The sequence below is a fragment of the Xenopus laevis genome, chromosome 6L (assembly GCF_017654675.1).
Source record: "Xenopus laevis strain J_2021 chromosome 6L, Xenopus_laevis_v10.1, whole genome shotgun sequence".
Lineage (NCBI taxonomy): Eukaryota > Metazoa > Chordata > Amphibia > Anura > Pipidae > Xenopus > Xenopus laevis.
This window is the reverse complement of record NC_054381.1, coordinates 89,823,717-89,850,240: the sequence shown is the minus strand read 5'-3', so window position 1 is coordinate 89,850,240 and position 26,524 is coordinate 89,823,717. Positions and strand designations below refer to the sequence as shown.

The following is a 26,524-nucleotide window of genomic DNA, read 5'->3' as shown; positions in this document are numbered from 1 at the left end:
TCAGGTGAGAGATGTATGAGGGTAGCCTTCTTTAAATAAGTGTCTTCTATGAGATCTTTTGAAGGCAGAAAGGTTGGGAGAAAGTCGGACTGTGGGAGAGAAAACCAGAGAAGGGGCACAGCCCTTGCAAAGTCATGAAAATGAGCATGTGAGGGGGTAATGAGAGAAAAGTTGAAAATCAGGTCAGTAAAGTAGCGTAGTAAGCAGAGAGGAGTTCAGAGATGTAGGGTGCAGAAGAGTTATGAAGTGCTTTGAATGTCAGGGTCATTAGTTTATATTTTATTCTGAACGGTAGTGGAAGCCAGTGCAGGGACTGGCATGGCAGAGGAGGAGCGGTTGCTGAGGTGAAGAAGCCTGGCGGAAGTGTTCATTATGGACTGGAGAGGTGACAGTCTCTGACGGGAAGGAAAATTAGAGAGTAGATCGTTAAAGCAGTCTAGACGTGATATGATGACAGAATTTTGGTGGCATCTTGGGTGGATATGTTCCTTAGGTGGAAGTGACATGATTTAAAAAGTGAATGGATATGAGAAATGAAGGGCAGGGCAGACTCTAGGATAATCCCATTTGAAGAATTGAATAGGGCTCTGACATCACTTACGGTAGGTCGTAAACACAGTATAGATTATGGCTCCAAATTTGAGATTCACAGGATCACTTTCATGGCGTGCTTTACAATAAGACTTTCTATGCCCTATGTGTGTGTGTGTATGTATATATATATTTATATTAGAGATTCTAACTCTTAAATAATGGTATTAATAGTTTTTGGTCAAAATACAAACTTCACACAAAACCAAGATTCACTGTGTTCTTTGCTGATAAAGAACATAACAGGACATATATGTATTTCAAGATGTGTTTTAAACTCCAATTGTTTAAAAATACTCTTTAAGGTTTCCTGAACATCAGTCTGCTGAACGTTATCTAAATAACAGAAACAAGGAGTCAATTTAATTCATTTGAAGTCCCAAAAAGCATTTCATTGCTGTGTTGCAGCTCAAAACAAATGGTAGACATTTTAGAACTTTAAACATGACTTAAAGGGGTTGTTCAGCTTTAAGTTAAGTTTTAGAATGATGGAAAGAGTGATATTCTGAGAAAATTTTAAATTACTTTTTATTTATGGTTTTTGGGTTATTTAGATTTTTAATCAGCTGCTCTCCAGTTTGAAATGTAAGCAATCTGATCCAAATTACCCTAGCAACCATGCATTGATTTGATAAAGAAACTTGAATATGAATAGGAGAGGGCCTGAATAGAAAGATGAGTAATAAAAAGAAGCAATAACAATAAATTTGTAGCTTTACAGAGCATTTGTTTTTTTGATGGGATCAGTGACCCCCATTGAAAGTGAAAAATGTCAGAAGGCAACATGGCGTGTTCCACCGTTTCTCGTATCATGGCAATCGGTCGTTCAGACAGGTTAAAAGATTTATATTGGTTAACGATAAGATCTTTGCATGTATTGCCTATCTGGCGATATCAGTGGGTGACTGTAACTACTATTTGTCGAACATAACTTTCATACGATCGCTGCCTGTCAATTAATGGCCAGAACATTGCCTGATGTTATTTTTCCTACTTATTTTAATCTTAATGGTTAATGGTAGATCATTAGACTGAAACAAACAAGTGTTTGTTGCACAAAGAATAAAATCTGCACATCTATGGCCAGCTTAAGGGCTTCCATATCAAGCCCAACCTTACAGCCGGAGGCGATCCTGGCCCCTCCGCCACCTGAGGCAGCTTGCTGCTGCTGCCGCCCCCTCCCCATGTGCTCACCTTTTTCGCACTGGAGGGGGTCCGGGGGGGGGGGTCTACGAGGGCAGCAGAGAGGCCAGAATGCTAGCGCAGAGAGCATAATTGCGCTCTCTGTGCTAGAAGAGCTGAATTTCTGGTTTGAAAACTGGAAATTGAACTCTTAAAGTACCAGGAGCAGCATTTTTGCCACCCCTGGTACCCAGTAAGGCACTGCTGCCTGAAGCAAGTTTCTCGACTCGCCTTATTGTCGCAGCGCCGCTGCTTACAGCAGGTAAATAACACCAGAATAAATCATTTTAACCACTATGCTAAGTGGCATGTGCACACCCTAATCACATTATAGTGTGGTAACATTTCCTTAGGCACACCCTCCCAGAGCACATACCTGAATTTCAGGACTTGATGTATAATTCTTTCGTTCCTGCAAAGGAACTTCATTTTCTGCAAGAAAAAAAAACAAGCAAAATGACAGTCTAAAAATCATACCATAAAATTTGCTGCCTGTTTTTACAGCTGAAACACAAGGAAGAAAAAAAAAGTTGGAAGTACGGCACCTGCAGCCAATGTCAGGTTGACCCTGAGAGCCTGAATGGTCTCCTTGGCTTTCCGTAGTTCAAACTCCAGGACTGGACAGGGATTTGGATTAAACACACACAGGCATCCAACCAAGAAAAGGGAAACAAAAATAAAAAATGAAAAGCAAAGATGGGTGTGGAAAAAAATATATACAGTTTGTATTGAAACAGAAAGCATGCAGTCTTAATGGAACTAATGCAAGCATGCAGCAGAGTTGGCTTAAGAGCAGTCTGATAATCATTTTCATGTACATGAGAATCGCATGGAGCCGTGTTCATTTCAAGCAGTCTGACAAGGGCTATATGTTGAGTGACAAGAAATCAAGGATGCAGCAGCGTGTTGCCATTTTGAATTTCTGTTGAAAATTCGCTGATAAAAGCAAGGATAGTTATTGGATACTCTCAGGGCCTGAACAAGGGGTAGGCAGAGTAGGCACGTGCCTAGGGCACAAAGCTCGTGGGGGGGGGGGGCAGGCACGTACCTGCTTTGCCTCCGGTCCCCTCTCTCTTCTTTGCCTGGCTGTTCGGGAATGTGCGCTCGGACCTATTCACAAGTGAGTGCGGTGCAGAATGGGCCTGGCCCCATGCTGGATCCTCAGATTAAATGGAAAGTTTACACAAGCAGGGTTGGAATTCAAGAGCCTACAATAACTTTAATACAGCCAGGGACCATTCTCAAAGCAAACAAACAAAAGCAGTTTATGTCCATAGGGTTAGCTAATAAGTAAATAAAACTTTTTCTCAAGACCTGCTATATTTTTTATTGAAATTTTTTACAAGCACTCTGGCTTTTCACTTATGCAGTGTGCGCTTCTCTACAAAGTATTTTGCAAGTACATTGTATGCTAAGCTTTAGCTGGATTCTAGGTAAATATAGGTAAAACTGACCAAACTGCTCTATATTTGCCCTTTGTGGTTTCCTCATACTTAATTAGTGTTTCAACCATGAGGCAAGGTTAAAACTTTCCCTCAGACAGTGTGGTAAGTTTAAGGGACTAATTCAGTTCTTCTAGTGTATAAACCACAATTTACTACATTAGGGATAAAAGTGCAGTTAGAAGAAGATAGATAAGGGAACTTCATACCTAAGTCTACTAAGAAATCATTTAAAGGGGTTGTTCAGCTTTCATTTTTGGTATGATATAGAAATTGATATTCTGAGACAATTTGCAATTGGTTTTAATTTTTCATTATTTGTGGATATTGACTTATTTAGCTTTTTATTTAACAGCTCTCCAGTTTGCAATTTCAAAAATGCATATTATCATGCACATGTGGTTTTATTGGCATATTTATGCTTGACCGTATGATTTTAAAAACGCAACGTAAGCACCCTATGTGACCTCGCCATACAGAGCATTTGTTTATAATCAGTAACACCCCATTTTGGAGTCAGAAGAAGGCAAATAATTAAAAAACTATAAAACAAATAATGAAAACCAATTAATAAGTTGCATAGAATTAGCCATTCTATAACATACTAACTTAGCTAAAAGGTGAACACCCCTTTAAGGTTATGGTCAGACCTGGCTGTTACCTTGGCCTGACCACTTACCTCTGCTCTGTGATGTGTCTGCACCTGCAGGTACAGTGTCAACTGGGATTCAGACACACTGAGCAAATTTTAGCATGAAAATGCAGATGCAGACACATCAGAGTGGAGGCAAGCTGTTTCTTGGCCTGTGTCTTTCTGCAGGCTGAGAAACAGCCAGGTCTGACAGTAGCCATAACCCTGAGTTGTTCAGTGTGTGTGTATCCAAACTAGACTAATATTATCACTTTTCCAAACTGAACTACAGTGACTTTGTGTACTGGCATTTAAAATGACTAGAAACATTAGTCACACACACTGAAGTTGCTTAGGGTGTTTAATTAATTTATTCAGCCCAGGTTTGGATTTGTGGGCAGGCCATAAAGGCCTGGGTTTAGGGCAGCAGACATTCGGGGCAGCATGCCACCCACTGGCCGGGGGGTTGGTTTTGCGTACAACATTTTTCTGCCCAAAAGCCAGGCACGTGTCCAGGTGCAAACTAACCAATTTCACATTAGAATCTGCTTAGAATTGTGCAGATTTTTGTCATATAGTATATATATTGTTTAATCCACTGGACCAAAAATTGTGTCAACACTGCTAAACCAGCAGATACGTGTGCACTGGGCACTATGGAGCCTCTAGTGCCTAAACCCAAATTAGCTGTTGGACCAAACTTGCACATTTTTACTGTACCAAAGAGCTTTACAGTTGAGCAATGTATCTTACCTATCACAGAAACATATATTGACTAACTGCTTGAAACTTTAATTAGTTTATAAAAGAATACATAGAAAGCTGAATAAAGAATGTTGACAGAAATGATTTCTATGTGATGACTATGTGATGTTTGCTTCTATCACTAGGGCAGAATCCAATTGTAAGCCAAACCTTTCTGCACGTTCAGAAAAAAACAAATATAGCACATTCTACATGATATACATAAAAGCCGGAATTTAAGGGGCAAAAATAAAAGAACGGTGAAAAAAATGCAGAAATAAAATTAAAAAATAAATAAAAAAAAAAAACAGGCAAAATGAAGATGATGAAAACCCATGTCAGACAGCAAGAAAGCAATGTACAAAGGCAATGATTAGACTCACTCCATATTTAGGGTGAAAGGACCAAAACTAACACAAACACTCTGCTGTATGCTTCCTTTCCACAGAGTAAAGTCCACGAGCATTAGTACATCCTATTAGGGCTCAGCTACATGGGAGTTTTCCTCTATGTCTGCTACTATCTGCTGTGTATGATCAGCAGGTGGTTTGTAAATGAGGTATTCTAGGTTATAAAAGATAAATGGGATTTTGGATCATAGAGATGGAGTAAGGTTTTCTCTGTGATTTTTTTTACCACGTGGTACAGGTAGCTTATGTACCCTGTGCCAACATACTCTTTATCCACCATAACTAATAAATAAATTGAACATGTGAATTTGAAAGGCAGGGACATAGGTCATAACATTCATGTACAGTAACTGAGCCCTTAAATAAACATGTAAAACACACCATATTTTTCAGTATAGTTTATTTTAAATAATTATAACACTTAACAAGTGTAAAATAGGAAATATACAACTTACTGAGCTCAGAACATTTCTTCACTAATTTTTTACATAGTATTTGAACATTAATACAAATTAAGAGACATCTTATTGTTGACTTAACATCGGTAGGATCCATAGAAAAAAAAAAATCAACACATTTTTGCATAGTAACACCAAAAAAACACCAGTAAAATATCATGTATATTGCCCTGCATTGGTAAAAGTTATATACACTACTATAGTTTATAGAAATTGAAATGGGGCAGTCATTCAAACTGAAAAAGGAGAAAGGGCGCATCTTACTAAGCAGATAACAGATACGCTCTGTAATAGAATATAATAGGTTACATAGCCGATAACACATGCACAAAATAGAATCCTGAGACTTGAATGGCTGATCCATGTCTAAACAGCAGCTTGTTTATATAAACTATAGTACTCTTTCTAAAGCAAACACACCAATCGTACTAGTGCATGGGAACAGTTCATTATATTTTAGTTACTTTCATTTTTTGGCGTTACTGTTCCTTTAAGGAATTTAAATTGAGTGATTTGTTATTTGTGTGAGATACTAATAAAAAATAAAAATGTTAAGGGTGTAAACACCCAAGCAGTTAATAGCACTTTAATAAGTGCTGAAAGGGGTTTGTGCATGTACATAGGTGCTAAAATGCACCAATTCTGTTACCTGTAGCAACCAATGAGATATTTGCTTTCATTTTATAACTTGAAGTAGACTGTTCAAAGCTAATTATGGACTGGTTGCTACTGCAATCACTGACAATTTCTTTTCCTGCTCATTTTCTGACAAGTACTTGCAGAAAAGGTACAGAAAAAACAGTGAACATTCCATTTTTATCTTATGATGTGAAAAGGCTTGTAGGGTAAACTTGCTTTCTTTGCCCACCCCAGGTGTCATACTGCACATTATAAATAGTAACAAAGAAAAGATTCTAGTCAGGTGTAAAGGTGGCCATATACGTTACAATTATGATCTTTCCTGCAAAGATTGTTTGTTTTCACTTCTAACGTTAAGAGCGGAATTGTCAGATATGCAGGCAGAAAAAACATCTACCTCTGATGTTTCAGCATTACGTTTTGTCTATGTTTGGGCTCCTTCAAAGGCACCCAATAACATTTTTCCATCTTGTCTGATTGGCGAAAGACCAATATCAAAGTCTAATATTGGTCGTCTAGTCTCACACATGCAATGAATATCGTACAAAACCTAATTATACACAGGCCAATACTGTCTGCCTCCTCATTCGCTCATGACAGTGCCCATTTTAAAGTTTTTTTTCGGATCCGCTTACAGATTTAATCACCTATTTAGCCAAATGATAACAGATCTGCTTATGTAGCATGTACAGTTCTCTTTAGTGAATACCTTATAATGTACAGATATGGGACCCCATAATCTGAAAGCACACTTTCACACCATAAAAGGAGGTGTCAGTATGTTCATCTTGGCAAAATCAACCAAACTGACATCAAATCAAGTAGGACCACAAGGAATACAAATCTGGTTGAAGAGAAGGTGCAAAAAGACACAGAATATGGAATGCAACAATACAAAAAATGTTGCACAAAGATTAGCAATATTATTTTTAATATAAATTACTTATCCTTAAAGGGAAGTTTGGGATGATTCAGTATGCTTTAGAATTGTACTGGTTTCACAGAAGGCCAAAAATTTCAAGTCTGGGTTTTTTTTGCCTACATTAGCATCTTTTTATTAAAGGGTAAAAAGAGAGGTTGCAAACAACTTTAAATTTCAACAGTACAGAAGATATGGTGTGTGTGTGTGTGTGTGTGTGTGTGTGTGTGTGTGTGTGTATGTGTGTGTGTACTGAAGTACATAACCTTTTAAACATTCCTCCATATGTAATAAAAGGAAATACGTTTGCCCAGGAGCGACAACCTTTTAAACAGGTAACAATTAAATGGCTACTTGTTGAGTAGTACTATTGGTTATTGCACCTACGCATTTATTTAAGAGAAGCGGTTTCTTTAGATTAAAAACAACATTTTCCGGTGTCAGAGAGAATATTTAGCATTTTTGGTAAAATGAAATAGTTAAATGATATACTCACCTGCTACGTGCTCATCGGTCTCTCGGTTGCCATCATCAGAGTATCGTGCAAAATCCAGTGAATCAAGTGTACTAATACTACCAGCTCTGTCTAAAAAGACAAAAAGAGGTTGAGAAGCAAATATTTAGAACAGAGAATATGCATGAACCAATAGAGTATATTTCTGTGTGGCAATAGTCTTTACTAAAGAGGACATTTAACTTTATATGGAAATGCATGCTAGAGAATTATTTATCTCACAGATATAAAGGTGATGATTTATGATCAAAAACAATTGCAGAATAAATAGAGCTTTGTTGCTTGCAGTTTCAGTTCTCCCCTATTTGATAAGCAGCAACAAAGCAGTTGGAGAATACTCCTATATAGGGAATTATGTCTTGGTCAATGAATATAGTAACTTGTATATTATAGCAAGTGAGCTGCAGAAATATTGATGGTGTGAATAATCCATGGCAAATAACATGGCTAAAACAGGAATGCTGAAATGTCACATGAGTAAACAATTCTTAGGTATTACAGTATCTATAAAACTGCACTTAGAGGTGACTTTGACAGCCATACCTTACTCTTACATGTTGCTAAGATAGGCACACACAAGGCACCTGATCAGCGTACGTTGCTTGCCACCCTTACAAATATCCTGGAAGCGGTTAACCCCCATATTGAATTAACACAATACAGATGCCTCAGAATGTGGAAAGCCACTATCTTTGTAACACACTGCAAGGGTGAGGGGCATGTACAGCATATTCATCTGACAAATACAGCCCTCCAGCCACCGCTGAAGCACAACTCCCAGGTGCAAATATGTGCTAAGCAAACCACAACTCATAATTATAAAGATATACAGAACTCAAACTACCAGATTAAATAGCATTATGTAAAAGTTATAAGAAAGAGAAGGAACAATACCCTTGCTTGTAGGATGCACCGAATCCAGGATTCGGCCTTTTTCAGCAGGATTCGGCTGAATCTTTCTGCCTGGCTGAACCGAATCCTAATTTGCATATGCAAATTAGGGGCTGGGAGGGAAAAAAAAAGCGTGACTTTTGTCACAAAACAAGTAGGAAATTGAAATGAAAAACGGTGGAGTTGTCCCAATGCTTGCTACTTAGTAAGGCAGGGTAACTGACTGTGGTCTCATAAATTACCTAATCCTAAACTCATGAAGGAGACTAGTTTATACTATTAAATCACAAAAAGCGGCCCCTTGGAGTTGAGTAAGCAGTGAAGAGGTAAAGAATGGTATGAGCTGAGCGGTGGGTTGTAAAACGTCAACCCTCTAGGACCAATTCCCTTAAAAAGAATAAATACTTTGTAGCCAAGTTACAACCAAATAACAGATAATAAGAGCAAGGAAACGCCTTAACATTATGTAAAAGCCCATATGGTCATCTACTTCCATGATCTACAAATATTAGAGGGAAACATATAACTGCACCAAGAAATTATAAGACAGGAGGAACAGAACAGCTCAGCTTCATAATATGCACAAGTGACAGAAAGCCTTTAATCAGGTCATAATGGGAAATTTAGTTATATCATGCACATAAAGAGAAGCCTTCAAATACACCCACGTCATTTGCACAAATTAGGGATTTCTACTTCAGGCAGTTAGTTTCCATGGCAGCAAAAACTTGTCAGTCCTCAATGCTATAACACTTCTATGCAGCACAATTCTATCAAATTTACAAGTTTCCAGATTCTGGCTGCTAATTGCTACAACTTTCAAAGTGAAAATGTTTAATCAATCATTAAAGCATGCAAAAATAATTACTACTTTTTTTTTTATTCCACAGGGAAACTAAGCTGTCAAAAGGTTAAATGTAAATTGTATGCACAAAGTGCTCACAGCACCACTATTAAAAGGGTTGTTCACTTTTGTAATTGATCCTCTTTTTAATTTTGAGTTATTTCATTCTTATTTTACCCTAGCAACCAGGATGTATGAGACTAGAAGATGAAAAGGAGAGTCCCTGAATAAAAAGATTAAGCAATAATAAGTAATAATATTAAATTATAATAATTAATTATAATCATTTTTGATAAGAATAGGACATACTGAAAGTTTACTCAACTAGGATAGGTGAACTATCCTTTTGAGACACAATACAAGTTTGAGGGCAGCAGTTATTTGCTTTTGCCACTTTATTATTATTATTATTATTATTATTATTATTAACATGTATTTACATAGCGCCAACATATAGCGTAGCACTGTAAAGTAAATGTGATTATACAACTAAATCACATGAATTATATACATAGAACATATGGAGTTACCTACAACACAATCAATACAGGTACAAAAAGGTGAGGAAGGCCCTATGTATAGGCATACACTCTAAATGGAAAGGAGTAATACACAAGGTGTGGGAGTGGGCAAGATTGAATTAAGTGGGTGAGAAATGTGGTACTGTATGTGGTGTTGTGTTTGTTAGTTAAGCAGAGTGAGGGTAGGCTTCTCGAAAGAAGTGCGTTTTAAGAAATTTCTTGAAAGCAGAAAGGTTGGGAGAAAGTCGGACAGACCGTGGGAGAGCGTTTCAGAGGAGGGGTGCAGCCCTTGCAAGCCCTTAAGGCTTTGATTAGTCAAGGATTGGTATTGCGGAAAAGTTTTGAGGGAATTGGATCAGGTGGTGAGGTGAGAAGAGGCCAAAAGCTTTGAGACTTCCTCATCAGTGACAGGGGTGAAGGAGCACAGGAGAGACTGGGGAGTGTGGAGGGAGGGTGGTGGAAGTCTAGGGGGGTTGAGTAGTTTAATGTCCCTTCTGATAGTGTCAATTTTGTTTTTGAAGTGCTCAGCAATATCTTGAGCAGAGACAGATGTGCATGGAGGGGGTGGAGAAGGGGAAAGGAGAGTGTTAAAGGTGGAGAAAAGTTGTGCTGGTTTTTTAGAAAGGGAGTTAATGAGTGAAGTAGGTTTGTTTGGCTTGGAAGAGGCTGGTGTTATAGGAGCGCAGGGGTTAAAGTGCATTTGTGCAATCAATATTATGTATAAACTAAAAACATATATGACCCCCAAATATTTCAATAAAACTTAAAATAGTTTAAAAACAATATCTTTAATTACATATTGATGTAAGAAATGTTTTTAATTCAAAATGACTATTTATTCTCTCAGGTATTATTGTTCTCAATCTATAAATCGGAAACGCATCAGGAGGAAGTGGCTGACATGAGGTATGCAGAGACACTGCCTTGTGGTGTGATATGGGGAAAGTTTTCCATGTGAATTTTTCAATGACTCAGTGTTATTTTATTATTTATTATATTATTATTACTGGTGATATTACATAAATAAATGTTTGAAGTGAGATACTGTGAATGTCTTGGCATGTCCCTTGCCCCATAATACTGTTATTATGAGTATTCTTATTATGATTATAGAGCCATCATTCCATGCAGTGCTTTACAGGGTAAAGGGATACAAATAAAAGACCCAACAGTTTACATATACAAACATTTCACCAAAATCAATTTGATTTGCATATTGTCTGGAGACAATAGGGAGAAGGTCCTGTTTATGAGAGCTTAGAGTCTAAGAAGGAAAGGAAATCAAATAAATGGTGATAAGTGCATACTAAAGATTGGAAACCAGCAGTTAGTATATGTGTGAGCAAAGAGTAAGGGGGGATATGTGGATAGTCAAATTGCTGAGGGCTTGGGCTGCAGAGGGCTTAACTGAAAAGATGTGTTTAAGTGATGTATTAGGGGGCATATTTATGATATGGCATATTTTAAAAAAAAAAAACCCTAAAAAAATTAGAGTTAAAAAAAAAAAAAAAATCAAATTTTTGAAGATCCTTACTCTAATCTGCATATGCAAATTAGGATTTGGTTTTGGATTTGACAGAATCAATAATAAAAGATTCAACCGAAATTTCTCTGAATTCCATAATAGTGGTTTTGGTTCAGACATGGGGGGTCTGCACAGCAGTGAGTTACTGTAGTCTAAACAAGGATAGGGATGAGAATTTTGGCACTCTTGTGTGAGGAACAGTCAAATGAGAGAAATGTTCTTAAAGTGGTGGTTCACCTTCCAAACACTTTTTTCAATTCAGTTGTTTTTAGATTGTTCCCCAGAAATAAAGGCTTTTTTCAATTACCTTCCATTATTTATTTTTTACTTTTTTTCCAAAATCTAAATTTAAACTTGAATGTTCCTGTCTCTGGTGTTTGAGTCTGGCAGCTCAGTAATTCAGGTGCAGATTCTGAACTGTTACAATTTTGCAACATTTAGTTGATACATTTCTAGGGAGCATCGCAGGAGTATTAGCAACTATTGTATCAATTCTAGCAGCTGCCTGTAATGAAACCAAGAGATTCTGCTAAGCAGGGACAAAGATAAGAAATGTATCAACTAAATGTATCTATTTAGAACAGTTTACAGGGGCATCGACCCCCCCCCCCCATCCAGAGCTGCTTCAGAAGGTGAAAAATTACACTTTAGACTTCAATATAAGAAAAACGGTGACACATAGAAAATTGAAAGTCATGGGAAAAAGTAATTATTTCTGGTGATCTATATTGTTTGAAGGTGAACCCATGCCGGATTTACATAGCGGGCGCCCCTAGGCCCGATTCTGTTCATCGCCCCCGTCCCCTCCCCTTTATTTGTGCAAATTTTCATCATCGGGACCAGAGCAATGGGGATTGGCGTACGGGAAATGTAAAAAAAAAAGATTGTATCTCTTGGACATTCCCAATGTTTCTGAACCAATGTGGGTGTGGTTGGGCATCATGCCGCCCCCTTAAATCCTGCCGCCCTAGGCCCGGGCCTAGGTGGCCTTTCCACAAATCCGGGCCTGGGTGAACCACCCCTTTAAGATGAAAGAACATGATCAGTCCAGGTTAGAACATGAGCAGTCCAGTTTTGTTCATGTTTGTAGGAAACAAGGGGACATAAATGTAGAAATTGTGGTTAGTCTGTGACATAGATACATAGTTAAATGGGGTTGAAAAAAGACAAAGTTCATAACGTTAATCACCTCCAAATGAAAACCCAGCATCCATACACACACCCCTCCATAACTTCACATAAATGATACAGACCCATCTCTATACTAACTATAAAGTTTAGTATCACTATAGCCTTTGATGTTCTATCTGTCCAAGGAATCATCCAAGCAATTCTTAAAGGGGTTGTTCAACTTCCAAACACTTTTTTCAATTCAGTTGTTTTTAGCTTGTTCCCCAGAAATAAAAATACTTTTTTCAATTACTTTCCATTATTTATTTTTTAAGTTTTTTCCAAAATCTAAGTTTAAAGGTGAATGTTTGTGTCTCTGGTGTTTCAGTCTGGCAGCTCAGTAATTCAGGTGCAGACTCTAAACCGTTACAATTTTGCAACATTGAGTTGATACATTTCTCAGCAGCATCTCTGGAGTATTAGCAACAATTGTATCAATTCGAACAGCTGCCTGTAATGAAACCAAGAGATTCTGCTCAGCAGGGACAAAGATAAGAAATGTATCAACTAAATGTATCAATTTAGAACAGTTTACAGGATCGGCGACCCCCCCCCCCCTCCCAGAGCTGCTTCAGAAGGAGAGAAATGACACATTACACTTCAATATTAGAAAAACCGTCACACATAGAAAATAGAAAGTCATTGGAAAAAGTCGTTATTTCTGGTGATCTATATGAAAACAACTAGTTGTTTGAAGGTGAACAACCCCTTTAAAGGCATTAGCAGAATCAGCCCTCACAACATCACCCGGCAGTGCATTCCACAACCTCACTGACCTCACTGTATAGAACCGCCTACTTTGCATCAAATTATCTTTTCTTCTAGTCTGAAGGGGTGGCCTCTGGTACAGTGATCCACTTTATGGGTAAAAAGGTCCCCTGCTATTTGTCTATAATGTCCTCTAATGTACTTGTAAAGTGCAATCATGTCCCCTCGCAAGCATCTTTTTTCCAGAGAAAACAACCCCAACCTTGACATGTCATGACCGACAGGATTTAAAGGAACAGTAACACTAAAAAATTGTTTGAAGTAATAAAAATATCATGTACTGTTGCCTTGCACTGGTAAAACTGATTTGTTTTCTTCCGAAACACTACTATAGTTCATATATACAAGCTGCTGTGTAGAAATGGCAGAAATTGAAAAAAAGCCTATATGGCACAGGTTAAGTAGTGGATAACTGATAACACCATTATTTTCTACAGAGCTTATCTGCTGTGTAAACGGAACCTTTTCTCTTCTGAATGGCTGCCCCCATTGCTACACAGCAACTTATTAATATAAACAATAGTAGTGTTTCTGAAGCAAACAGTAGATTTATCAGTGAATACTGCATTCTATTTTTATTACTTTAAAACACTTTTTTGATGTTACTGTTGCTTTAAAAATGAGGGCAGGTGTGCCTTACAATGGCTCAAGCTTAACTAATACATTCTGGGACGTAAAAGCATTCACTGTGGTTTAATAAACAAGAAAGAACCAGGACACTAGGATGCTTGACAATCAGCCAAAAATCCGTCTTAGCCAGCTCTACTAGTGCTTTATAAATTACATACCAAAAAATCAATATACGTGGTATCCACAGTACACTAATCCCTTAAATACAGATTGCAGTATACAAACAGAAATGAAGAATGCCCATTACACTGGGGGCACATTTACTTAGCTCGAGCGAAGGAATAGAAGAAAAAATACTTCGAATTTCGAATGTTTTTTTTTGGCTACTTCAACCATCGAATTGGCTACTTCGACCTTCAACTACGACTTCGAATCAAACGATTCAAACTAAAAATAGTTTGACTATTCGACCATTCGATAGTCAAAGTACTGTCTCTAAAAAAAAAAAAAAACTTTGCCCCCCTAACTAAAACCTACCGAGGTACAATGTTAGCCTATGGGGAAGGTCCCCATAGGCTTTCTAGCAATTTTCTGATCGAAGGAATTTCGTTTGATCGATGGATTAAAATCCTTTGAATCGTTTGATTCGTTTGAACGATTATTCCTTCGATTGTTCGATCGAACGAATAGCAGTAAATCCTTTGACTTCAATATTCGATAACCCTCGATAGTCGAATATCGAGGGTTAATTAACCCTTGCTATTCGACCATTAGTAAATGTGCCCCATAGAGTACTACTCCCAAATATCCCTATTTTTGAATCATGCATAAGGCGCTGCTTTTATTTCTTCAGTGTCACATACAAGAACTCTATTAAATTAAAGTGGCAGTTAAAATAAATAAATAAATAAATAAATAATTTCCCAGAGATAATTTATTTCCAGTTGGTATATACATTATTTGGCAGATTTATCAAGGGTCAAATTTCGAGTCCATGGGAGTAATTTAAAACTCCCATGAACTCGACCAATTGCAAATTGAATTTTTGAAACTCGGGTGGATAGGATGGATCCGCAAACTCAAATCTAATCTAAATCAAATTCGATTCTAGTTTTTTCTCCGATAAAAATTGAAATGTCAGGAATGCTGCAAACAACTCCAAATTGATCCCAGGATGTTTTCCATAGGCCAACAATAATTCAGCAGGTTTAGGGTGGCGAATAGTCAAAATTTGAGTTCTTAAAGGGCCAACGTATGATAAATTTCAAAAATCAAATTAACATTTTTGAAAAAAAACTCAAATCAAATTTTAATAATTCCCTAGTCGAATTTGACAGTTTTGGGCATAAAAAATTTTTGAATCAGAATCTTGTTCTTGTTAACAAGAAGGCTGCTACATCTAAAGTACTGGGTTTAAAAAACCTGAGCATAGCCTTATCTACTGTATTCCATTTATTTGCAGGGCCAAATGTGCTGCAAATGAATGGAATACAGTAGATCTAGCCACAAAACAGCAAAAAAAAGCTACGTGTCATATGCATTTCAACATTACACCTTAAATTATTTGCATATATTAACTGCACCCTGTAACAATTCATCACAGCTGAATAACTACCCAATGGGGTGCAATGAAAAATTGCGAAAACTATTGTTTTGGTGAAACACACAGATTATTGTACAGGGCAGATGGAAACTGAATTTTACAAAAAAGGGTGTGTAGTCAGAAAAACAATATAGCCACTGCAACAAAACATTATCCAAGACAATCATTTGTTCTTTAATATATCTGATACAGTAGCACAGCTGCAAGAGGAAGCAATGAAACAAATATTATCCTCACATATTAAGGAAGTACATTTCTTTCTGAATGTAATAAGCTAGTGCCAGATATAGAATTATAACAATAATGTACTTCCCTGTCTGTAAAGCGGACAGGTGGAGACAGATTGTGCAATAAAACATTTACACTCCCTCCCATCCTTACACAGTTTGCCATGCAACCTTCGGTGGACTGTTGCTTAAATGGAAGATATGAAGGAATAGCTTATATTCCCCACCTCCCACTAGTTAATGTACGATTCCCTGTTTCTAAAAGAAAAATGGATAACTCCACCTTTTGCTACTGTATGTAATCTCTTTCTTTGAAATATGCTAAACTGTTACACAGTGTTCTTTTTCAATGCGTATTGTTTATATAAATATGATATGTATGCATCTTTATCCAATAAAAATTTTAAGTTATAAAAAAAAAAACCATTTACACTGAAGCTTAGGGATTTCATTGGGAGCAAAGACACTCCCAGACAACTCAATATCAGAAGTTAACCCATTAGCGTATTTATTATAATTGGTGCAAAAAGTTTTGCACCAAGAAAGTGAAAAAGCTGGATAAAATGAAAGTGATATTTACAAATGTTGTCCTCCCTTCTTTGAATACAGTACGCAGAATCCTGTGCTAGGTTGTTTAGTATGCACTAAACCTATTACTTGCGATGATCTGGTTTAACCAGGGAAAAATGCCAAAAATCCACAAATAAACTAGATTGACAAATAGGTTTTATTTGCAATGTTTCTAATGTTGTACTATGGCAATTAATGTTTGGGAGATTTGTTGCCTGCAGCAGCATGGGTTTAACCCTGGACAACAAATCTCCCCGTGTGTCATCAGCCTTAGGGGCAATACCTAGCAGGATAAAAAATACACACACAAAAACAAGTCTCTCTCTAGTAGAATTACTACTCCAACCGGCATTTTTTGACTCAGAAACCACTTTTATTTCAGTGGCTGAATTATACAAACATTTAATAAGCATGCCATATAGACAGAATTGTTAAAAGCCATGATCCAAACTAAGATATAATTAATCCTTATTGTAAGCAGAACCTGCCCATTGCATTTCTTTAATGTTTTCGTGATTTTCTAGAAGACTTAAGGCAGGGGTCCCCAACCTTTTTCACCCAAGAGCAACATTCAGATGTAAAAAGTGTTGGGGAGCAACACAAGCATGAAAAATGTTCCTGGGTGGTGCCAAATAAGGGCTGTGATTGGCTATTGGTAGCCCCTATGTTGACTGGCAGCCTACAGGAGCTTCTGGTTGGCAGTACATCTGGTTTTCATGCAACCAAAACTTGCTTCCAAGCCAGGAATTAAAAAATAAGCACCTGCTTTGAGGCCACTGAGAGCAACATCCAAGGGGTTGGGGAGCAACATGTTGCTCACGAGCTACTGGTTGGGGATCACTGACTTAAGGTATGAAGATCCAAATTACGACCCATTATCCGGAAAGCCCCAGGTCCCAAGCATTCTGTACAACAGGTCCCATATGTTAAAGAATGGTCAATTCCAATTAAGTTTTCAATTAGTCTTCATTTTTTTAATAGTTTTTTTTTTTTAATTATTTGACTTTTTCTTCTGACACTTTCCAGCTTTGAAATGGGGGTCACTGCCCCCATCTAAAAAACAAATGCTATGTAAGGCTACAATTGTATCGTTATTGCTACTTTTTATTACTCATCTTTCTACTCAGGCGCTCTACTATTCATATTACAGTCTCTTGTTCAAATCAATGTATGGTTGCTGGAGATCAGCTGAATAAAATTTATGTACTGTAAGTCAAAAACCACAAAATATTAAAACCAATTGCAAAGTGTCTCAGAATACCACTCTGTACATTATACTAAAGGCTAACCATAGGTTCACAACCCCTCTTTGAGCTAAGAGGGGTTGGATCTTTATGAAACCTTTCCTTTAATTTACATTATCCAAGGTATGTGAAACCATCCAAGCCAAATTGACAATAATGTAAAAAAAACACATTATAGGTGGGCATTTCTAAATGGGTAATGCAGGGAAGCAGTCCCTGTATAATGGTTTATTTGCATTGAATAACCATTTGTAAATTGCCTCCTCCACAGCTCTTTTATCAATGTTTTAGTTTTAGGTTGATGTTTTGTCCATCATCAGAATACTGCCCCGCTCCCACCTTGTACAGTAACTGAAATGTAGCCATAAAATACACACTTTAGTGTTTTCTGCACAGTAACCTGCGAATTCCATTCATGTAAATTACTGTACACACAGGAAGACTGGAAGATGGTCCTGGAAGGTTTCGCATAATGCAAAACATCACCAAAAAGAGGTTCTGTCAAGATCTTTTATTATTTATAGGTGGAATTCCTGGGATATTCGATCCTCTCTTTCCCTCAGTGGTTCCTCTGGCAGATGGAAATGGAAAATACAGCAATAGTGCAAAACAATTACATCTTAACCACAAAAAAGTACAGTACAAGTATAGGATCAATAATGTGGAAACCTGTTATCCAGAAAGCCAGAATCTATTTTAATCATATAATTCAGAATTTTCTCTGTAGTAATAAAACAGTACCTTGTTCTTTATCTTAAGATATAATTAATCCCTATTGGAGAAAAAAAAATCCTATTTGGTTTAGGCAAAGTTTAAAATATTTTTTAGTAGACTTAAATAATGGAGATCCAAATAACAGAAAGAACCATTATCCGGAAAACCCAAGGTCCAGAGAGCATTCTGGATAATGGGCCCCATACCTGTACTGGTTTTATGCAGTGTTTTAGGGACTTACTTATATATTTGTAGTGCTGAATTTTGTACATTCAAAAGTAAGCCCGATACACAATGGGTCAGCAGAAATCTGCCTTTCCATTAATGGCAACTGTGAAGGTGCAAGCCTGGACAACAGCCATCCTGCCATAAAACTGGCAGGATTATGGGATTTCTTTTGCAGTGCATACTAACTTGTTTTCACTCCCATGTCTAATCATCTTCAAAAATAGCTTACATCGACCAGATTGGCTGGGACTGTATTCTGGATAATGGATCCTATACTTAAAAAAAGATAGATATTGTCCAATGAGAATGTTTCTAATGTTTTGCTAGTCTAGTAAAACACCAATTCCCATGATACATCTATGCATTTTAGACAACCATTTGAGCTTACTACACAACATGTGAGATGGTAAAGGATCTTTCAGATTTTGATTGGAAATGCTAAAATATTCCAAAGGCACAGGCCTCTCTTGTGAAAGGACTGCTGGTCTATAGAGATGTCGCGAACTGTTCGCCGGCGAACTTGTTCGCGCGAACATCGGGTGTTCGCGCTCGCCGGAAGTTCGCGAACGTCGCGCGACGTTCGCCATTTTGGGTTCGCCATTGTTGGCGCTTTTTTTTGCCCTCTCACCCCAGACCAGCAGGTACATGGCAGCCAATCAGGAAGCTCTCCCCTGGACCACTCCCCTTCCCTATAAAAACCGAAGCCCTGCAGCGTTTTTTCACTCTGCCTGTGTGTGCTGAAGAGATAGTGTAGGGAGAGAGCTGCTGCCTGTTAGTGATTTCAGGGACAGTTGAAAGTTTGCTGGCTAGTAATCGTTTTGATACTGCTCTGTTATTGGAGGGACAGAAGTCTGCAGGGGTTTGAGGGACATTTAAGCTTAGGTAGCTTTGCTGGCTAGTAATCTACCTTCTACTGCAGTGCTCTGTATGTAGCTGCAGTGGGCAGCTGTCCTGCTTCTGATCTCATCTGCTGACTGCTGCAATAACAGTAGTCCTTGTAAGGACTGCTTTTATTTATTTTTTTGTTGTTTTACTACTACTACTACTACTACTACTACTATTATAAGAGCCCAGTGCTATTAGTCTAGCAGTGTTGGGGAGTGGGACTGGTGTGCTAATCTGCTGCTCCTAGTAGTTCAGCAGCACCAACTGACAGCACCAAAATGACTATTTTCAGCATTTATATGGCATATTTTTTCTGGCAACTGTGCTTCAGTGGCTGCGTCCAAAAAAACTGGGCAAACAATGCCTACAAGGTCAACGTATGGCAGTTGTTTAAAGAGAACAGTAGATTACTAGCCAGCAAAGCTACCTAAGCTAAAATGTCCCTCAAATCCCTGCAGACTTCTGTCCCTCCAATACAGAGCAGTATCAAGCAGATTACTAGCCAGCAAGCTTACTATCATCTGTCCCTGAAATCACTAACAGCTCTCCCCCTACACTATCTCTTCCAAGCACACACAGGCAGATTTTTCAGATACATTTTTGCCCTTGATCCCCCTCTGGCATGCCACTGTCCAGGTCGTTGCACCCTTTAAACAACTTTAAAATCATTTTTCTGGCCAGAAATGTCTTTTCTAGATGTTAAAGTTCGCCTTCCCATTGAAGTCTATGGGGTTCGCGAACCGTTCGCGAACCGCTCGCATTTTTGCGCAAGTTCGCGAATATGTTCGCGAACTTTTTTTCCGACGTTCGCTACATCCCTACTGGTCTATGCATGAAAAATTTATGTCACAAGGTAAATTAGTCATAAATTCGTATTCACATTATGTGGCAGCATAGAGACAAGTGCATCTTGTATTAGAAATCAGAAATTACAATTCAGATTTTAGGATAAAATGCAATTGCTTTTCCTGTTAACACTAAATGACCTCAAATGATTTAAAAATGTTGGAGTGATCTCCAACATGTTGCTCACCAACCCCTTGGATGTCACTCTCAGTGGCCTCAAAGCAGGTATTATTTTTAAATTCCTGACTTGGAGGTTTCGGTTGCATAAAAACCGTAAGTACTGTCTAACAGAACCTCCTGTAGTCTGACAGTCCACATAAGGGCTAACAAATAAAATAGCCAATCACAGCTCTTACTTTTTTCATGCTTGTGTTGCTTCCCAACTCTTTTTACATTTGAATATGGCTCATGGTACAAAAAGGTTGGGTACCCCTTGTGTAGAATATTTTTAGGATAATCATCTCCTTTAAGCTGTAGCAAAAAGGTAAAATCAATATCTAATATTAGGGGTGAACTGTACTGGTTTTAACTCGTGGAATTAAATAATTCACTAGTTTGGCAAAATCTCAACATGTCACATTTCAGTCCATAGGTACAAACGACTGGATCATAACGACAGGAATTTTTAAACCTACCTAATTTTCACCCAGGCCTGCCATAGGGCAGCATTTACCAACTCTGTTTGAATGAGCTTAAAGGGGTTGTTCAACATAAAATTAACTTTTAGTATGATGTATAAAGAGATATTCTGAGATAATTTGCAATTGGTTTTCATTTATTGTACTACATTTCAAGATTTCACAAAATTCACACATTGGCAAAGCTGAAAAACATGGTTTTATACAAACACATTCTGTGGGACATTCACTAAGATTCGTAGTTGCGCCAGGTGTAACTTTGCCGCACTTCGCCAGGCGTAGTTTCGCCAGTGCTCCGCAAATTCACTAAAATCCAAAGTTGCGCTCAGGGGTAGCGTAAGGTTGCGAAGTTGCGCTAGCGTTGATTCGCTAAGCGAAGCGAAGTTACGCTAGCGATGGTTAATTTGCATACGGCGCCAAATTCAAATACGTAGAATCACTACAAATGCCTGGGAAACCTTCAAAACATCAAATAAAAATTTCATTTTGCCCTACACATGTGCCCACTGTATACTTAAGTTGCCATGAGTTAGGAAATGTAGGGGGAAGGAGGGGAGCCCCCAAAAAATTTTCGATCTTTTTCAGCCTATCACCCATAATATAGAAAAAACGCTAGCGTTTTTTGGGACTTAGAAAAAATGTGAACTTTTTTTGAAGCAATCCCTATCTACTCTATTGCGCTTCGCCTGGTCTTTGGTGGCGAAGGAAGTCTAACGTAAAAGGTAGCGTTCAGTACAATGCGCGCGTTAGTGAATTTGCGTAGTTACGTCCATTGCGCAAATTCGCCAGGCGTAAGGGTGCGAAGTAACACTAGCGAATTTACGCCAGCGTTTGTTAGTGAATTTGCGAAGTAACGAAAATGCCCAACGCTAGCGAATTGAAGCTAGCGTTAGGCGCTTCGGCACATAGTGAATTTGCCCCTCTGTATCAATGAATAAACTATATAGCTTCAGGGGACATCCTACTAATTTAGTAAACATATTTGACTGTGCAAATTAAGCAACATGCTAGTACAGAATTACCTATAAAGAACATTGAAGAATGCTCCAGAACAACTGCAATGTGGGCAGGGTCGGACTGGGGGGGCCCGGGGCCCATAGGGGCTCCTGACACAGGGCCCCCCTCCCTGTGCTGAGCTGCCCGGCCAGCGTGTATGAGTGAACGTGCATGCACATATGTGTGTGCGGGTGAGCGTGCAAGCGTGTATGTGTGAATGAGTGAGCACACATAGTCATCAGCAATAAATCTTCACTAATCGGCAGCTAATCTCTCCAAAATGCCTTCCTACCGGCAAATATGTGAATCACTGGCAGGATGGCATAAGCGTCGCTTCGGATTTGTGAATTCGCCCTAAGTTGCCTCACAAGGAAACTTTAGGCGACTTCAGAAAACTGAATGACACGTTCTTGCCGGTGGGAAGCATTTCAGGGAGATTAGTTGCCTGCAGGAGTGGAAACATCGCAAGTGACTAAATCTCCCCGTGTGCCACCACCCTAAGGCCAGTTAATCAGAAACCATGCAATGGGAGCCCTTTAAGTAATAACTTATGGCCAACTTTCTAGAATTACACAGCTTGAACAGCAGGAAGTGCATAGGAGATGTGGCTCACAGGCTAGGCTACACAGTTCATCAAACCTGCTCATTTGACGAACCAACTAATACTCGGGCTGTCCAAAATACATGCACCAAGATTGTAATGTGCATGGCCAGCTTTATACCTAGCATCAATTAAAGAAGACACAGCCTTCAGCTATCCATTGACAATAGGTATCATATATAAAAGAACAGCTGGTCGGACACAGGATGGACTCCACTGCTTTACACATGCTACCGAATAAATAAGCATTGTTTCTGTTATCCTGAGCATCCTCAAGAACTGCTTTTCATAAAGGGCTGCAGCAGATGGTCCACTATGTTACCTTGTGGACTAAAAAATATATACAGTTTATCCCAACCCCACCCCCCAATCTATCATGGGAACAGCAATCTTAGCAGGACTCTCAAACCCAGCATAAGAACAGCTTCTGTAATACAAGTACAATGCTTTCTCTGGAACTATTCTAATTTTAATATATCCTACTCTAAACAGGCACCATATTGGCATATAATAGCAATAGCAGCTTTAATTCTGTAGGATACATCATATAGTTACATAGTTAAATTGGGTTGAAAAAAGACCAAAGTTGATCAATTCAACCCTTCCATATGTGTAAATGTGTGTATGTTCATACATTCACACACAATCATACCGACCGCTCCATACACTCACAAACTATACTGTATATACCAATATCTATACTTACTGTAGATTTTAGTATCACTATAGCCTTGGATATTATGTCTGTCCAAGAAATCATCCAAGGCACTCTTAAAAGCATTAACAGAATCAGCCATCACAATTAGTGATGGGCGAATAAATCCTAAATTTGCAGAGAATTTCCACGTTTCACCACAAGCAAATTAATTTGCAAAACTACAGTGACAATTGGGCGGTGAAAAATCTGTGGTACCAAAACAAAAATTGTTGCGCTTCAAAATTATTTGGATGGCCATTGACTTCAATGCGTTTTGCGGATTTTTCACACAGATTCGCCCATCACTAATCACATCATCATCTGGCAGGGCATTCCACAACCTCACTGCCTCTGGTGGGGCTATCCTCTTTATGGGTAAAAAGGTCCCCTGCTATTTGTCTATAATGTCCTCTAATGTACTCTAGTGTAATCATGTCCCCTCGCAAGCACCTTTTTTTTCCAGAGAAAACAACTACACCTTGACAGACTACCCTCGTCATCCATCCCCCTAACCAGTTTAGCTGCACATCTTTGCACTCTCTCCAGCTCATTTATATCCTTCTTAGGGACTGAATCCCAAAAGGGACCTATAAAGAGGCAAAATTACTGTATGTTTTCATCCCTTGAGTTAATGCCCTTTTATATGCAAGACAAAACTTTATTTGCTTTAGTGGCCACAGAATGGCACTGCCCAGAATTAGGCATAACTTGTTATCTACAAAACCCCCTTGATCCTTATCAATTAACGTAACCCCAACACACTGCTATTTAGTCTATAACTCGCATTTATACGTTTTTCTGCCAAAGTGCATAACCAGTGGTGTAACTAGACCCCTAAGGGCCCTGGTACAGAAATTTACAACTTGCCCCCCCCCCCTAAAGGGATTGTTCACCTAGGAGTTAACTTTTAGTATGATATAGAAATTGATATTCTGAGACTATTTGCAATTGGTTTTTATACCAATTGCAGATGAGCAGATGAGGCAGCATTCCCCAGGGTCGGGAGGGGCGCCCTGAGGCAGAAGCCTTGGTGGGTCCGGGCCGCCACCCTGAAGCCAGAAGTGTGAGCTGCCGGGGGGCCCTGGCCCAATCGCACCCCCTGCTCCCCCGGTAGTTACGCCACTGTGCATAACCTTGCATTTATCAACATTGAACCTCATTTTCCAGTTTGCTGGCCAGTTTTCCAATTTAGTCACATCACTCTACAAAGTGGCAGCATCCTGCATAGACCTTATAGTTCTGCACAATTTAGTATCATCAGCAAAAATAGAAACAGTACTTTCAATGCCACCTCCAGGTCATTAATAAACAAGTTGAAAAGCAAGGGACCTAGTACAGAGCCCTGCAGTACACCACTAACAACACTAGTCCAATTAGAAAATGTTCCATTTACCACCACTCTTTGTAGTCTATCTTTTAGCCAGTTCTCTATCCAGGTACAAATACTATGTTCCAGGCCAACATTCCTTAATTTAACCAGTAACATTCTGTGTGGCATTGTATCAAATGCTTTAGCAATGCAATAATTTGATTAAAATAATTACCAGATCAACACAGTACATGGTACCCACAGCTCTGATCTTGACATATAGACAGTGAAGATTGTATATTGAACCTACAGGCTTCTTACTGCCTTATGTACTGCAATTCCCAGTATCTACCCACAGCCAAATCATGTTGGACACAGGGAATTCCAGTTCACTGCCAGTAGGCCCGATACCATACTGCATGGCCAAAGAGAAGTCGAGCATTTCGCCTGTATACACACAGCAGTGTCTCTACCCTCCTTCCCCCATTCACTCACTCAGCTGCCCTCCGGTGCTGGCGGTAATGGGGCCACCGATACCAGGCGGGGCCGTGGTGGGTCTCTCGAAGTTGCCCGGGTTAGAGAAGTAATCCCGAAGTCGGGGTAGTTCCCGTCCGCTCTCCAGTAGCTCGGTGTGTAGTTCCAGAGCTGTCAGTAACAGCTGATCCCGCAGCAACTGCGCGGCCAAAGCATCCAGCGGCATACGCCCCGGCTCTCCAGGCTGTGGGCAAAGACGAGACCCCGCACTGGGCAGCAAGACTGGGTCGCCATCATCCTGAAGATAGCGAGGGGCAAGCGAGACACCTGGGCGGTCATTTAATGGGGAAACATCTTCATCCTCCTCCTCGTTATCATCCTCCTCTTCCTCCTCGCCCCCTTCTTCTTCCTCCTCCGAGTCACTTAAAAATGGGTTTACACTGCTGGAGCTTGTGCTGGGCCCCACAAAACCCGAGCAGCCACTCGTACCCCCGGTGATTCCACCTGAGGAGCCGCCCTGGCCTGAACCTGCTGCTGGGGCCGCCATCTTGTATTGAGGAGGAGGAGGCGGGAGGGAGGGAGTGGGAGGGAGAGACGCTGTCAAACAGTCAGCTGTCATCTGTTACTGTGACCTACTGTTCGGAATCCCCTATCGTATTGGCTTGTGATAATAAAAGGGACGTTCCACTGTGCTCCCACGGCGGATGAACTAAATATTAGAGCATCATTGAAAGGCGCTTAGGGGAAGTGCAATTAATGCATTCAATGAAATTGCCATGTTTTCCCACATTTTTCCACCCAGAAATCAGAGTGATGGGGGCGTCTGTTATGTAGGACTAGCTGCAAATTGCATGTGTTGCCCAATCCATTATGGACTCTTTACTAAAGGGCAGCTGTGACCGCATTATAGACAGCACGTCAGCACCCATTCATTTAATTTAGATTAGTAAAGTGTCTGTCATCAGGGTTGCCAACAAGGGGTTCTGCAGCTAGGGCTACATGGTGCTAGAGGGGGCCTGATAGAAAGTGGTGTAATTCACTGCTTGCTGAATGGGGTGGGATTGGGTGTATCATGGATTGAGCTTGGGAATGGTCCAGGCTTGCAAGGGACATTTTTCTTATTGGGGCCTAGGGTTGCTACCTTGCTAGTTCTTCACTGGCCTAGGCAATATAATTCCAGGCTGGGGCTGGTATTACAAATTTATAAGTAACGTACCTGCAGGAATATTTTTTATTAACCAGTCATCTGTCCCTGCCCCAACCCTTATGTCCCTGAACTGCCCTTTCCCAAACGGTGGCACCTTACAAAAAGGTAGCAACCCTATTGGGGCTACATTTAATTGTTGGCAGGGTCCAGGTGACCAGTGAGCTGGTAATTGGTGCCCTATGGGGGGAGAGACATTAACTTTGTAGGATGTTGCTTCATTATTGCTAATGTTTTGCAGATGTAAATAGATCTGCAACAGTAGATAATCTGTAGGAAGACTGAGAAGCAACAGGTGTGGCCCTAGGTGTTTGCTTTCAGATATAAACAACACCTCACCCTGTCTATTATGCTCAGTGGAACTTTAAGGCTCTTACGCAGGTGTTCGTTGCTTCAACGTGCTCCCTATTCCACTACTGGCTGCCTGCTGATGGCTTATTTATATGCTACCACATGCCTTCCCCTTTAG

At 39.4% G+C, this 26,524-nt stretch overlaps 1 protein-coding gene across 8 annotated transcripts in view; it reads right to left on the bottom strand.

Moving 5' to 3' along the window:
* Positions 1-25,428, bottom strand: part of relch.L (RAB11 binding and LisH L homeolog) — a 79,329-nt gene extending 53,901 nt beyond the window's left edge. For 3 of the 8 annotated variants that reach the window (XM_041566256.1, XM_041566257.1, XM_041566258.1), the window contains exons 1-4: positions 24,873-25,428; positions 7,513-7,602; positions 2,319-2,390; positions 2,150-2,205 (exon numbers count right to left, since the gene is read on the bottom strand). In XM_041566256.1, coding sequence (XP_041422190.1) covers positions 2,150-2,205; positions 2,319-2,390; positions 7,513-7,602; positions 24,873-25,398 — 744 coding nt within the window. In that variant the 5' untranslated portion in view covers positions 25,399-25,428. The remainder of the gene's footprint in view (positions 1-2,149; positions 2,206-2,318; positions 2,391-7,512; positions 7,603-24,872) is intronic. The other 5 variants (XM_041566254.1, XM_041566255.1, XM_018267715.2 and 2 more) reach the window with 3 other exon arrangements.
* Positions 25,429-26,524: the final 1,096 nt, after the last annotated feature.